This window comes from Phaenicophaeus curvirostris, chromosome 4 (genome assembly GCF_032191515.1).
Source record: "Phaenicophaeus curvirostris isolate KB17595 chromosome 4, BPBGC_Pcur_1.0, whole genome shotgun sequence".
Lineage (NCBI taxonomy): Eukaryota > Metazoa > Chordata > Aves > Cuculiformes > Cuculidae > Phaenicophaeus > Phaenicophaeus curvirostris.
The window spans coordinates 8708180-8722625 of NC_091395.1; the positions used below are offsets into that span (position 1 = coordinate 8708180).

The 14446-nt window shown below is 40.5% G+C and overlaps 2 protein-coding genes across 3 annotated transcripts in view; one reads left to right on the plus strand and one right to left on the minus strand.

Moving 5' to 3' along the window:
• Nucleotides 1-3409, minus strand: part of SCLT1 (sodium channel and clathrin linker 1) — a 33037-nt gene extending 29628 nt beyond the window's left edge. For both annotated transcript variants that reach the window (XR_011337305.1, XM_069855234.1), the window contains exons 1-3: nucleotides 3355-3409; nucleotides 1343-1410; nucleotides 605-657 (exon numbers count right to left, since the gene is read on the minus strand). Coding sequence is in view for 1 of the 2 variants with exons in the window: in XM_069855234.1 (XP_069711335.1) it covers nucleotides 605-657; nucleotides 1343-1410; nucleotides 3355-3388 (155 nt within the window). In the remaining variant the exon portion in view is untranslated. The remainder of the gene's footprint in view (nucleotides 1-604; nucleotides 658-1342; nucleotides 1411-3354) is intronic.
• Nucleotides 3410-3644: 235 nt separating this feature from the next.
• Nucleotides 3645-13455, plus strand: C4H4orf33 (chromosome 4 C4orf33 homolog). Its single transcript, XM_069854849.1, has 6 exons — nucleotides 3645-3814; nucleotides 6299-6485; nucleotides 8294-8354; nucleotides 8557-8608; nucleotides 8717-8916; nucleotides 10543-13455. The coding sequence occupies exons 1-6, from the start codon at nucleotides 3800-3802 to the stop codon at nucleotides 10634-10636; spliced, it is 609 nt and encodes a 202-aa protein (XP_069710950.1). The 5' UTR covers nucleotides 3645-3799; the 3' UTR covers nucleotides 10637-13455.
• The last annotated feature ends 991 nt before the right edge of the window (nucleotides 13456-14446 follow it).

The following is a 14446-nucleotide window of genomic DNA, read 5'->3' on the forward strand; positions in this document are numbered from 1 at the left end:
TGGGACATTATAAATGACCATTAATACAACATTAATACTTCATCCACAGAAGCCCAAACAATTAAAGACTGGATTTTGTTATTCCTTTCACATGCAACAGTATAGTGCCCTACAGGACAACATAAAACAATGTAGTTCTACTTATATAACTCTTCCTTCCTAATATACTTGTACTTGGTAGTAATTCTCTGAAAATTCTATTAGCTTGGAGTGATAATACCTTAAAAGCTGACAAGAAATGGTAAGTTATTTTTGCAACAGAAATGACAATGATTATTAAACAATTTACTAATAGGCAACTGTTAGTTGAGGATTGTCAAACAAGCAGTTTTAAAAACATCCACCTAACCTTAAGAGGCAGCAGTTAGCAAGGTCAGTACAATATTACCTGCACTTCTGCTTATTACCTTAAAAAACTAGATAAGTCCTTCATTCTCCTCACATCCTACAGGAACACTTTTACAGACTTCCACTTAAAAGTTCTTAGAGCTGTGTACATGTGTACGTAAGACCAGGTTCACCTGATATTTACACTCTTAAAAGCACATGACAATTTCTTTTGAATACTTTGTAGCAGGCCCACTCATCATTTGGAATCTGTTACCTTTGGTCCTTCATCCTGGATCCCGGCACGCCATCACCACCAGAGACACTTTTCTGTAACGGTATACTTCATACATTAGAACTTGCACATGATAACATGTAGTTTTAAACGTTTATATGCTACCCAAAGCCGTTGCTCTGCCTCTACTGTAATCACGCACAATATCTCACATGACTACTTCAGGGTATATGTTCAAAAACCCTTGAGGGCTGGACAAATTTGAAAAAATTGTAACTTCTTTTCCCTGAAGAAGCTCTGATAAAAAGTTTAACTGCATCAAAGGGGGAATCATTTCTCATTTAGAGGAACAATCATAAGTTGATGTACGTGCTAAGTTCATTTCCATGCATCTCAGCACCAGGAAAGTGCTGACGTCCTAGCTTCTGCATCAACTTGCAGACAGGTTATGCTACCCAGCATAAACAGCTACCTTTGCATGAGACCTGTCTCTTAGAAATATATAAAAGTGAAAAAGTAGAAAACAAGTATTCTTACAAGGACACATTCTCCTGCACACAACATAACTTTGAAAATGCACCAAAACCACCAGAATTCATTGTTATGACAGTTCCATTCTGCTGCTGCTTGGAAAGAACAACAAGCAACTTTAGAGTTGTGCGATGGACCCAAAGCAAGGCCAGGCCACATTCAAGTGGGTTGTGCTCTATGTATGCAAAGATCTTTGTCTCAAACTTCATCACAAAAATCCTTACTACTTCCACCCCCGTGTTCACATACCTGCTCAGCAGTAGCTCTAAAAGACTCATCTGTTTCTTGCTGTCCAAGTGCCATATTTAGCCACTTATCTGAAAAATACAAAGTTTGAGAATTACAGCTACAGTGTGGGCCATTATTTAGAGAAGCCTGACACGCAACCAGAAATTTGTTTAACAGTATAGTGCTTTGAAGGCACACAACACGCTTCATTCAATTCTTCCATTTAGCACAATCATTTTAATGAATACACCACTTGAAAAAGCCTACAAAACCTCTGCCATAACAATGAATCTAATTTCTTTCATATTCCTCCTGTATTCTTCTACAAAATTTAAATAAATGAAGTTTCTGCCTAGAAATAACACATTTACACATCTTAATGATCCTTGAGGTCTAAGTGCAAAAAATCCACGTTGTGTGCCATGTTCAATTAGGTGGGTGTTTCACAATTAATCTGTTGTTGGGAACCTTCTTTATAGCTACATATTTAACACAACAAATATGTATTCTGCAAAGCCAAATATAATAGTGCTTAGAGAGTCTCTTTTTATGTGCATCATACATTCAGCATTTTAGAACTTTGATTTCACATTCATGAAACAAGAGAAACATCAATCCATACATCAGAAGAGGCCGCAAATAAATTATATCACACTTAGCATGCATGCCAACTTCAAATTTGTTGCTTGGCACCTTTCAAAATGTACGAACTCCTTGATAGGAAAGGCAATGCTTACCACTCCTCAGTGAATTTAGTCTAAGCTCTATTTAGAGCTATAGTATTTATGAAATAAACTACACTCAAACAAATGAGATACATACAAAAAGGCAAAATGGCAATATTTGAAAATCCATGATTTGTTCACATCATATTAACACCCTCAGGCAAAGCTTGATAACGGTATGTGCCTTTGAGCCAGGACGACTGTTTTTGCTCAGACAGAAGCTTTCCTGCTACTAATATTTCTGAAACGTTGGACTTTCACCTTGGGCCACCCAAAGCTACCATAAAGTTTAGTATCAACTGAAATTTTCATTTTTGAGTCATGCAGAGGCATAACAATTTACGCACTATGATCTCGCCCTACTTCCTGCTGTGCTAACAAGTAACGCTCATTAGTGACAAGGTCAGTATCATTCTCGGGACAACACAACAACCCATTCCCTGTTTGTAAGGATACAAAATGTGCAGAAGCTATTTTTTTTCGGCCAGCATTTTCCTAGTAAGAAAAGCGTACTCACAATTATATTAGGCTTATGTTACCATTAACGAATTGTAACAATGAACACTGATTTTAGGCTGTAAAGAAAATTTTATGAGTAACTGGCAACACAGCTTCTTTTGCCTTTCAGGTGTGAGCCAAGCATAGGAAATTGCAGTAGTTTCTTAACTAGAGAAAAGAAGCACTATGATAAAAACCACCATGTGCTTTTGACTATTACCTTCATTAACAGCTTTTAATTTTTAGTCTTCACCTAACTAAAATAGTTTTTATGCTCATTACCATAACAAACACTAGAAGAGAAAAACAGAATCATGGAATGGTTTAACTTGGATGGGACCTTAAGGATCATCCAGTTCCAGTCCCCCTCTGAAGGGCAGGGACACCTCCCACTGGATCAGGTTGCTCAAAGCCTCATCCAACCTGGCCTTGGATACCTCCAGGGATGAGGCAACCACAGCTTCGCTGAGCAACCTCTTCCAGCCCCTCACAGAGAAACATTTTTTCCTAATATCTCATCTCTTTCGGCTAAACCTCCCCCCCTTCGTTCTATCACCCCACGCCCTCGTTACAAGCCCCTCCCCAGCTTTCCTGCAGCCCCTTCAGGAACTAGAAACTGCTCTAAGGTCTCCCCAGAGCCTTCTCCAGGCTCAGCCACCGCAGCTCCCGCAGGCCGCCCCCTCAGGGGAGGCGCAGAACACAGCCCTTCGCTGCCACAGCCGCGGGGGTCTGTGCCCCCGACTCCGGCTCCTCAGCGGCAGCCTGGGACACCCCCCCACCGCGCCTCCCCGCGAAGCCCAGCGACCTTACCCGGCTCGGCCTGGCTGCCGGGCCCAGAGTCCATGATCCCTGTGGAGGCGCCGGCGCCAGGGAAGCCTCGGGAGGACCGGGGCTTCCCGCCGCTCCGGCCCCGCCGCGCGCGCCCCGCCCCCTCCCCCGGCCCCGCCCCAAGGATGGCGGCGCCCCCTCCCCTCCCCTCCCCTCCCCTCCCCTAGCCCCACCTCTCACCCGGCCCGGCCCCGCCTGTGGCCGCACCGCCTTTGCCGCTCCCCTCATGGAACCGCGCCCGTTCACCTAAACACGCCTCTCTCGGGCCCCGCCCCGGTGACGGGCGGCTCGTCTCTCCCGGGCCGGTCGGTGCCCGCAGGTGTAAGAGGCGCCGCGTTCCCCCCCGCGGCCGGGGGGGGCTGGAGGGGGGCTTGAGGGAGCCTCTGACCCTGCGCCACAGCGAGGCCTTACTGTCGCAGATAGCGGAATGTATTTTAGAAGAGTTAAGTTCCACGCCTGCTCGCTTTGAGTGCTTATCCTTGCTGCTTCTCTCTTCCTGTTTTAGCCTGTGGATGATTCAGCTTTGCCTCTTGGAGATGCTGCTCCCGCTAGGAGCCGGTTTCCTCTGGCTTGAGCTGGGGCACTGCTGGGTCTCCTTCCTCCCCAGGCTCCACGCTGGCTGTTTTCTTTTGGCTTTTATCGTCTTCTCTCCAGAAACTCACCACTTGAGTTGGAGTGAGCATTACTGATTGCTGTTAGAGTCTTTCATACTTTTTAGGGCTATCCCAGCTGTCTCTGGAGCTGGAGAACAAGTCTTATGAGGAGCGGCTGAGAGAGCTGGGGGTGTTTAGCCTGGAGACGAGGAGGCTGAGGGGAGACCTCATTGCTCTCTACAACTACCTGAAAGGAGGTTGTAGAGAGGAGGGAGCTGGTCTCTTCTCCCAAGTGACAGGGGACAGGACAAGAGGGAATGGCCTCAAGCTCCACCAGGGGAGGTTTAGGCTGAACATTAGGAAAAATTTCTTCACAGAAAGGGTCATTGGGCGCTGGCAGAGGCTGCCCAGGGAAGTGGTTGATTCACCTTTGCTGGAGGTGTTTAAGGCACGGGTGGACGAGGTGCTGAGGGGCATGGGTTAGTGTTTGATAGGAATGGTTGGACTCGATGATCCGGTGGGTCTCTTCCAACCTGGTTATTCTGTGATGCCTGTCTTGCATATCATGCAATTCAAATGCTGGTGGAAGAATTAAATTAGTTTTCAGTTTATTTAAATATTATCTTGTCAAAAACGATACTCCAGTATTTGTCTTTGCTTTCATAGTGGACTTAATTAAGGGGAAGTAATCTCTTGCTTCAGAGTTTCTTCTTATCTGTCACGTGTCTTTGGTTACATCGTCATGTCCTTGACCGTGAGTATATCTACTCATCTAACATAATTCTAGGTGTTTTACTGACTTGAACTCAAAAAAAACAGGAGGTCTGGTGCTTTTCAGCATGAACATCAGCGAATGGGAACTGGCTAAATGTTTTTGTAGCAGAGGTATGAGACACAGTTGCTGTGTAGTCATCAGAGCCAGGTTATGGTATGTAGGGAAGTGTGTTACATGTGATGGATGCTTTCTGTCTCATGTGCTACAGCTGTTCTGAGCACCTGTAAGATGTGGCAAATTGTGGTTACCTTTCCCTGAGTCCCAAGAAAATTAGTATCTGACTAGAGCTGAAATAATGTAGCTTAGTTTTCCTTCCTGTACCTGAAGGGCCTACAAGAAAGCTGGGGAGAGACTGTTTACAAAGGTTTGTAGCGATAGTATTAGGTGCAAAGGGTATAAACTGGAGAGGAGCAGATTTAGACTAGACATAAGGAAGGATTTCTTCACCATGGGAATGGTGAAACACTGGCCTAGGTTGCCCAGGGAAGCTGGGGCTGCCCCATCCCTGGAGGTGTTCAAGGCCAGGTTGGATGGGACCTTGGGCAGGCGAATCTAGTGGGAGGTGTCCCTGCCCTTCAGAAGGGGATTGGAACTGGATGTTTTTTGAGGTCCCTTCCAACCTAAACTCTCCCATGTTTCTATGAAGGAGATGTGATTTCAACTTGGCGACTGAGCTAGCACCTCTCTTGTCACAGCACTTTGCCTAACAGAGTACTGTGCACACGTTGTCTTGTACTGCTAGTTCCCTTCTTGTATGGCTAGGAAATGTGTAAGGAAGCAAATCAAGGATCACTTTAGTGGGAATGTGAAGGAATGCATAACACTGAGGAGGGAAGGGATAAGGGGCCACAAACTTGTTAGAAACCAGGCTCCACTAATTCCTTTGCCTATTAAATAGGTTAAGGCTATTTTTAAAGTTTGTACAGTTATTCCTAAGTTAAAACAGCTGTTGCAGTGCAGTGTTCTGTGTTCTTGCTGCTCTGCAAACATTCAGTGTATTTTAACAAGATGTGTTTGTGGTTTTCCTTGAAATTCTGTAGTTTGTCTGGTTTGTGATGACCCCAAAGGAAAGTTTTAGCTAATTGTTTCATCTTAGAATCATAGAATAGCCAGGTTGGAAGAGACCCACCGGATCATCGAGTCCAACCATTCCTATCAAACACTAAACGATGCCCCTCCTTGCACCTCTGATTCATGGAAGTTTTTTCTCAATCTATTTTTCTTCTATTACCCTAAGATCCTTTAGTGGAGACTTTATCTGCTCTCCTGATAAATATTTCTGATGGTTTTGCGAGGCATTTGTTTAGGTAATTAATTGGTAAGACTTCAGAGTGTCTTGTAACCATGTGGGTATCAAAGCCTATGAAAAGCATTCATGTAATTGTTTATTCATTTGCTTTATCAAGCTTAAGTATCACAGCTCTTGTGATGTCTAAAAATGTGACTTGATTGACCTTGTATGAAAGTTTGCTTTTTTTTTCTGGCCAAGCAAATGCTGTGTTGAAATAGAATCTGAGGTATTCTTTGACGGAAATAGCCTTTCTTATTTGTGTAACAGGTGAAGATGGAATTCAGAATTGAACACACCTGGGATGGTTTACCTGTGAGCCATGAGCCAGTAACAATTGTGCTGAAGGCAGAGGATGCAGGGCTGGTAATGGAAGTTAATGCTCCCTTCTTTAATGATCCTCCAGCACCACCTGGAGAGCCAGGGAAACCTTTTAGTGGACTGTGGGACTATGAGGGTGAGTGTAACTGTTCTGCTGCTAATGTCTGATTTGTGAACACACTGATGCTATTCTATAGGTAACATTTGAGAGTATGATGTTTTTTTTAAAAAAATAGTCTAATGGTTGTGAGTTTATGACTTCTAATTCAGTTTGGTCACAGCACTGCTTTTAAAGATCAGATCTGAAATCTGTAAAGTAAAAATTTGTTTTCTTTGGGGAAGAATAGTGGGAAAGAATTACCCTTAATTACCCTTAAACATCTCCTTAAGTAACTATAAGCCAGATACTATATTCAGCTGTAAGCCACCTCAAATTGTATAATGAGCGATGCTCTATTTCTTGATGGGTTTTAACTGCTAGCACTGCTAGCTGTAAGGGGAGAGGTTGTTTTATTGCAGTGCAACAATATGAATGACTGGGAAAAGAAGCAAATGCATTGTGTCACTTTGTGGCCATAAATAAATGGATTAGGCTGAGTTGGATTGATTTCAAGAATGATGAGGTTGACTCTTTCTGATCCTGTTAACAGTATAGGCAGCCAGATTTGTTTCTGGGTTATGGATATAACTTGTGGAGTAATAGAGCCTTGCTGTGGTTGAATATCAAAATAATTTAGTGGCATATATGTTAAAATGTATTCGCAATAGGTAAATAGAAGCAAAATCATAAAGATAGATAGGTTCTGGTTTTACTTCAAGAAGTAGGGAACAGTAGCTAAAACTTTTGTCTATTTTGGTCACCTTTTCAAAGTGTATTTGAGGAGTAGGAAGGTTTGAAGCAAAGGGCAGCTAATAAAATATTTCCAAACTGTATCGAAGTGGAATGGGGAACATTCTTGTAGTAGTGCTGTTTTATTTCTCCTTTCATGTCAATACTTTCATTTTTTACCAGTTGCTTTGAATAAAGCAGGAGTTAAATATTCCCAGCAGTTATCTGCTTCCTGATTATTTAGCTATTCTGATTAAAGTTCTGCCTGAACAGTATTAACACCTCTTTAATATTATACTAAATAGGCTTATGTAAAAATGAAATTATCAATTGTATCTGATTATAATTCTAACTAAAGTGTTCTAATAATGTCTTTGCTATATGAAACACCATTATAATTCTACTTTGTGTTCCTGAAAAGTGATTCAGCAGTCACACCTGGCTTTCAGAAACACCTGGAACAGTAATCCCCTGTCCAAAGTATCAGCTACCTACAGGGAAAAGCCATTTAAGAACTCAAGGCTTTCTTACTATATCTGAGGTTTAGCAGTGTTAGTTACAGGATATGTGCTCTGCTGTGAGTGTATGTTCCTCTTTTCATTTTTTTCTCCTGGACTCTGGTGATCTGAATCCTCAGGCTACCAGCAAACACAAGACTTCTGCACTTAAGTGCTCTAGCTGGAGTGCATGCTGTGAGGATACTTGACTAGGATCACTCTGTCTTGGTCAGCTTTGTTCTCAGCAAGCTCACTAGGTGAGACAGCTGTGTGCTGCTGCTTTTCTTACTACACTGGCAGCTAAAATAACTGAGTAGACCTGCCTTTCTTATGCTGCATCAAGGTGAGAGTTTCCAAAGCTGAGCTGGTCAAGTAAATAAAATTAGTACAGCGCTTTATAAAGCTTTGTCTAGGGAGGCATTAAAAGCAGAAGCTCTTGAAGTTATGATTATGGCCTGGCACTTCAAATAGGAAGCTCTCAATAGCAAGTATACAGCTAGACAAACTGGTGTTGCACAGGCCAAAAATAATGAAAACAGGATTGGTTTAGTGGGCTATGAAAGTGTCAGGATATTACAAAATAGTTAATAGAAAATACTGACAGCTTTTTTGTTTTAGTTGTGGAAGCGTTTTTCCTGAGTGACAGAACTGAACGGTATTTAGAAGTTGAACTTTGTCCGTAAGTACAACATATTGAAAAAGTCGCAGATGTTAATTTGCATTTCTGCTTCTAATGCTTCTAAGATACATGTGTGAGGAAGGTTGGGTACTGAAATTGTTCCGATATGGGGAATATATCCACTTGTGGCAGAGCTCTACACTAATAACTTGGCATAATTTTAAGAAAACTGTGCTCTGATTTTTTTGGGTTTTTTTGACAGCCACGGACAGCACTTGTTGCTGCTGCTTTCTGGCAGAAGAAGAGCATGGAAAGTAAGTGGTCAAGTATAGTCATAATGTACAGAAAGGTCAATTGGTTTTAGGTATGCTACCTGAAAAGAAGGTGACGTTACCTTTTTTTTTTTTTTTCTCCTTTAATAGGAAGAACTTCCTTTGGAGTTTGAGGTGACCAGAAAGAAAAACACATGGGAGGGTAAAGCTCATCTTCCTTGGAATTATTTTCCACCATGCACTAACAAGTTCAATGCATTTGCGATTCATGGTTCAAGAGAAGAGAGAAATTATGAAGCACTTCATCCTGTGCCTCGACATGAACTGCAGGAAGGACAGAAACCAGATTTGTAAGCATGAAATTAGTTCTTTTGTAATACAGTTGGACTATTTTTGCAATACTTCAAACAACTAATCTGGCTTTCAGATTGAGTGCCATGAGTATTTTAATTATTCTGCTTAGCCTCACATCCATTGGCGCTGTACTTTGTGTAAAGCACTGTGGCAGATAGCTGTAATTAGTGCTTGATTTTCTGTTATCCCCTAGGTGCTTAGAAAATGATGCATTCAACTCCGCTGGCAGCTGTTTTATCACCCTTTCAACTAAATCTTAGGTTGTTCTAGTTTTTCCTTGCCTCCAGCACCTCCTGAAATGCCATTTAGCCTTAATTTCACCTGATACACTTCCAGCAAATCTCTTCTGCTTCTCCCCTACTGTTCTAAACAGCCTCACCTCTACAGATGGCTCCATATTATGGAAAAACTAGGAAAGGCAGACTAAACTGAAAAGTATAATAAAAGCATACCTGGTATTGATAGGAAAACTAGATTTTATTTATTTTTTTTTTAATTGTGCTTTGGCCTTACTTATTTTCTTTGACTGTGAGGCTGAGGTGATGTGATAAAAACTGCTGCTTCTGGGCACTTTTTATAAATGAGCTACCAGTAGGGGTGCACTATAGCTCTTACGCAGACTTATTACTCAGCATACAATGACAGCCAGCTAAGGCAAATTTTATTAAAATTACCCTTTTTTGCCTTTATTTAAGAAAAACAGCTTCTGCAACTATCTGTCTAAAAAAAAAAAAGTAAGCTATTGCTAATAAAATACATTTTCTTTATCGGTGTTTTTTAAGAAATGGCTACTTTTTTTTTTGTGGTAAACCAGAGAATGCCTGTAAAATTTTTCAGGAAGGAATTCTTTCTATTTCTAGAGTTACACCTTCCAGAAAGCCTGTTGACGTTTTCAGACATTAATAGATGATGCAGTTGTGTGAAGAGATTTCTTCTTGGTTCTTTCATTGCTCTTAGTTTGTCTTTTGACTTTTACAAATTACTTCCTAATAAGAGAATTCCGTTTACTACTTAAAATGTTTAGTGTCAGATTTTGTTTCTACTGTTAGACAGTTGTTTAGTATAAGCTAATTAGCAATTGGTGTCAGTGTCTTTCTATTGTTCATGTATTGTAGCCTACAGGAGAAATATCTAGCAAGAACTGATTCATGATGTTTAGAAGAAAATGAGGCTTTTAGTCCATGAAAAAATGTATTTACTAGCTTCATTATCGTATCCAATCTTCCCATTTTCTGTGAGGAAATGGTATCCCTGTGGTAGGATTCTGCAGTTGGTCAAGAATTGTAAATTTTTACTCTGTTTGAGTGTGTTTAAGTCACTAAGCAGGTTATCACTCTGCTCTTGCCTTGAGTGCAGCTCCAGGTCTTCCCTTTATGCTGTGATACTTCTTCACAGCTGAGGATTTTGCTCTATGTTTTAGAGTACAAGGTTTTCAGAAACAGGGTCATGTTTTTTTCTTTTTATAAACTCAGGTTCTGGAAAATGAACACATTGAATGCTGGCTTCATTACTGTCCAAGAAAATGTGAAACAAATTTACGTAAACCTATTCAGGAGACCGGCTTTTATTAAAACACATTACAAGACTAACAGTTTTTTTGTTTATTTCTCCTCTCTTTGCAGTCATCGCCTGGAATATTTCAGAGAGTTGGACCTGAAAGGACTAATGGGAGAAGACTGGAAGCAGCCTGAATCAGATTTGTGGAAGTCTCACTAATGAAATGGATTGAGGCATAGATGTTTATAACATTAATGTTGGATGAAGTTGTATGGAAACAACTTCTTCATTCTGAGTGGAGCTTGTAAATATCAGATTAGTAAGACTTTCCTTCATGCCAAAATCATTGATTAGTCTTAAAATGAACTGTGAAATATCTGGGTCAGTTAATTCTGAATGTAGGGAGTATGCGATAGCTTGTGTTTCAGTTCATCAGGGCATGGAGTTTTTAACCTGTCCAAGAAGAATCTGACCCTACCAACGAAGGGGAGGATAAAACATGCTAAAATTACAGCTGTGTTTTTGTGAGTACTCTTAAGCCTGATCCGGCTTGGAATTCTTGAGTTTCCTATTGTTACATTTCTGCTGTATTTTCACTGTTGCTTGTTTTTCGTGCCCATTGAATGAGGTTCTTATGTGCCTATGATTTGGGGTTTTTTTATTGCAATTGAGAGAAAGAACACCTCCTTCAGGACCGGGAAAGAACATGGCTATTGTGGCCTCTTGCAGCCCAGTACTTGCGCTGCAAGATGCTGTGGAGTTACATTACCCTTTCCTATACCTGAAGTTTTCCTTTGCACCATGCTGAAAGCCGAACTTAATCAGTATTACTTCAGTAACAGGCATCTCCAAACTAAATGTGGAATTTCTAGTGATATTTAGGTACAGAGGATAGATTTACAGAAGGATTTATGTGTTACAGGAGAAGTAATATTTAGTAAAGCCTTTTGATTTAGTTGTGTGCCTACAAAAAGCCTGTTTGTTCTAAAACCTTGTCACAACAGCTTAAGGATTTGGCTCAGACATGACAATTTTGTTAGCATGCCACATAATGCTGGAAATATTCTAACTGTACGTGCCTGTGTTTTCTACATTAGGGCATTAATATGGTTAGTTGCTAACATCTGTCTGTAAACTCGGAGGATTTCCAGATGAAATGTCCCTTTTGTGTCTAGCGCAGAAAGTGCTGCTTGATTGTGGCTTCTTACTTGGTCCTATACAAATTAACTTAGAAAATGGAAAGCTTGCCCAGTAATCGGATCCTATGTTTGAAAAGTTAGGTGACTTTTGAAACAAACTTCTTTGGTTTAGTTCAGGAGGAGGATTCAGATCAAGGCGTGGTCCTCAGTCCCTTACAAAAGAGGACTTCCTTCATCTTGAAGTGTTATCATCGCAGGTTAAAAGGTGGTCATGTTCTCTAATTTTGTGGAAAAGATTGTCTTGGGAGTCTGAGAGAATATGGCTTAGCCATAGTTGAGAGTGTGTCTTTCTGAGGCTACACCCTGAGGCTGTGGCGTCAAGTCGCATTCTTGATGTTTTCTACTGGACAACTTGGACTACAAGTTCCTGGAAGGGACTGATGTTCTTGTAGTCTACCACCTGGCTCAAAGCGGGGCTATTGTTGAAGCTAGTTGAGTTTGCTTAGGGCCTTGTGGAGTTTTGAGTAACTCCAAAGATGGAACTTCAAATGCTCTAGGTAGCTGGTTTCAATACTCAACTAGTTGTGTTATGAAAACTTACCCAATTGCCATTTTTCATGCTGCCATTTTTCATGCTAGCTTTTCCTCAGTGCGTCTCCAAGAAGAGTGACTTTTCCTGTGACTACTGATTAGGTACCTGAACATAACTGTGAGCTCCCCATGGACTTCTTTAACCATTGTCATTCTCTGTTTACCTCTTGTGGCTTTCATTAGTAAACACCTTCCACTCTGGTACTACTGACCAGACAACTTGAGTTGTAACTCAGAGGCAGCAATGCTCGCATGCCTTTCTTGTTTATTTAGCTTATAAATGCTTCTAAACATCTTGTGTATTACTTTGGACATCAGAATGCCTGCAAGGATTTGTACAAGACTGCACTTCAACTGGTATTTCTAAAAAAATTCTCTGTTCTCTTCTGAGATTTTATGCAGTAATAACCGTAGTCTGATGGTCATGTTTTCTTTGCTATTTTTAAACTTAACTCTACCTGTATATTCAGCCTAAGAAGAAAAGAAGTTGGGAATATCCTGCCTTTGTGAAGAACATCTTGGTAGGATTAATATCTGAGATAAAATGTTACTTTAGAGTTTTCATTTGGCTTTAGGGTTACCTCACTCTTGCAGTTTTATAGAACTATACTTTCAAGTCTAAAAGTATTGGGCTTTTTCAGGTGTAGACTTTGACAAGTTAATGCACTCAGATATCCAATTTTTTTTTGCTGTCTCTTAATTAGATGCTACAGATTCCTTGCTATGAAGTGCCATCTGTTGAAAATAATAAGTATTGTGCATTCAATTGTTTGGCTTCTTTTCTATCTTCAGTCCGTATACGATTTTCTAAAGAATGGTGTCAATCTGAAATATTGAATAATCCAATAAATGTTGATTAAAAACATTTTCTAGATAATGACATCTCAAAGCTGCTTTTGAAATTGCAGTCAGAAGCAACAGCCATTTCACTGAACTTTTAGACTTCATTTTGAAGTGTTTGTTGGGTTGTATGCAAAGGTTCAAAATGAGTTTACTATTGTTCACACAAAGGTTGTTTTCATGTGATGAATGATGCTTTCTATGTAAAGGATGGTAAATCAACTTATTTATTCAGAGGTTTAATCTCCCACTCATTCCCACTTTAAACTGACTGCTTCAGGTGTGACTTCGAATGCAGATTATAAACTTTGATGGAAACGGGTTACTTTCCCTATGTAATTTGAGGTAAAATAATTGTCTCTGCAGTACAAAATGTAATGCTAGATGCTTCTAAAAATGGAAATTATCATATGGGCTTTATTCAAGACGTGTGCTATTCTACACTGCTGTTGAGTAGTTCACTTGTATGTTTCCAAGCTTAAGATTGTCTGAACTGCTGGCTTTCATCAGAAAGTTTCGATATGGGTTCGTGGAGGGCCGACCTAGAACCTGTGCACTGGCTTGTTTCTAAAGGTTTTAAAGTTAAATTAATCCCTTGATAGAAACTACTGTAGGAGGGAATCTCTACATAGATGAGAGCACAGTGTCTTAGCACATGCTAGTGAATCCGTGGCTCATCAGTGGACAAATACAATGCTTCCCAGCATCACTTAGAGCTGCTGGGACTTTGCACGGATGGGCATCCATGTTCTTTGAGATGACTAGCTAGTTTGTAGCTTTCTTGCTCTGGTGGGCTTCTTGAGCAGATCTTGTGCTGCACTGTGGAGTCCAGTTGTAGCCTGTCTTTCCTGAATTGCCTCTTTTTTTGATGACGTGCAAAAATCCCTCTGATCTGCGTGTGTTCTATTTAATTACGTGTTCATTAATTGTTAATTCCTGTTTAGAAGGAATGTGATTCAGTCCAGTCTAGCTCAATGTGTGTGCATATATGTATACACAGGCACTCAGCATTGTGTTGTTTTTGAATGTCAGACTTTTCTAGAATAATATAAATGAACTCTCTAAATTCTTGCACTAGATAGACTTTATGTAGGATATCAATTTGATAAAATGCAGGGGTGCATGAGAGTAAGAATAGATCCTGCAAGCACTCTATCCACAAATCCATTTCACTTTTAAATGGATTTAAACACTTCAGCCATGTGAACACTTCTTATCCACTACTCTCTTAAAGAAAGAATTAATCAACCTGTCTCAAATGCTTCCTGGGGAATAATATTGGGCCTTATGCCTGTTATATTGTGTGAATACTGAGTTTAAGATGCAGGAACTTTATTACTTTGGAAAAGGGGTTATACCCACTGGGTAGTGCACACTATTCCATTATTTCTTTTTTTTTTTTAGCTCTGCAAAGAGTAGATAACCTTAAGTGTGACATTTTCACATGTGAAAATGCCAA

Coding starts and splice junctions, on each gene's coding strand:
- C4H4orf33 (XM_069854849.1), top strand. Junction 8,609..8,716: donor GCAGAAGAAGAGCATGGAAA/GTAAGTGGTCAA, acceptor CTCCTTTAATAG/GAAGAACTTCCTTTGGAGTT. Junction 8,917..10,542: donor GAAGGACAGAAACCAGATTT/GTAAGCATGAAA, acceptor CTCTCTTTGCAG/TCATCGCCTGGAATATTTCA.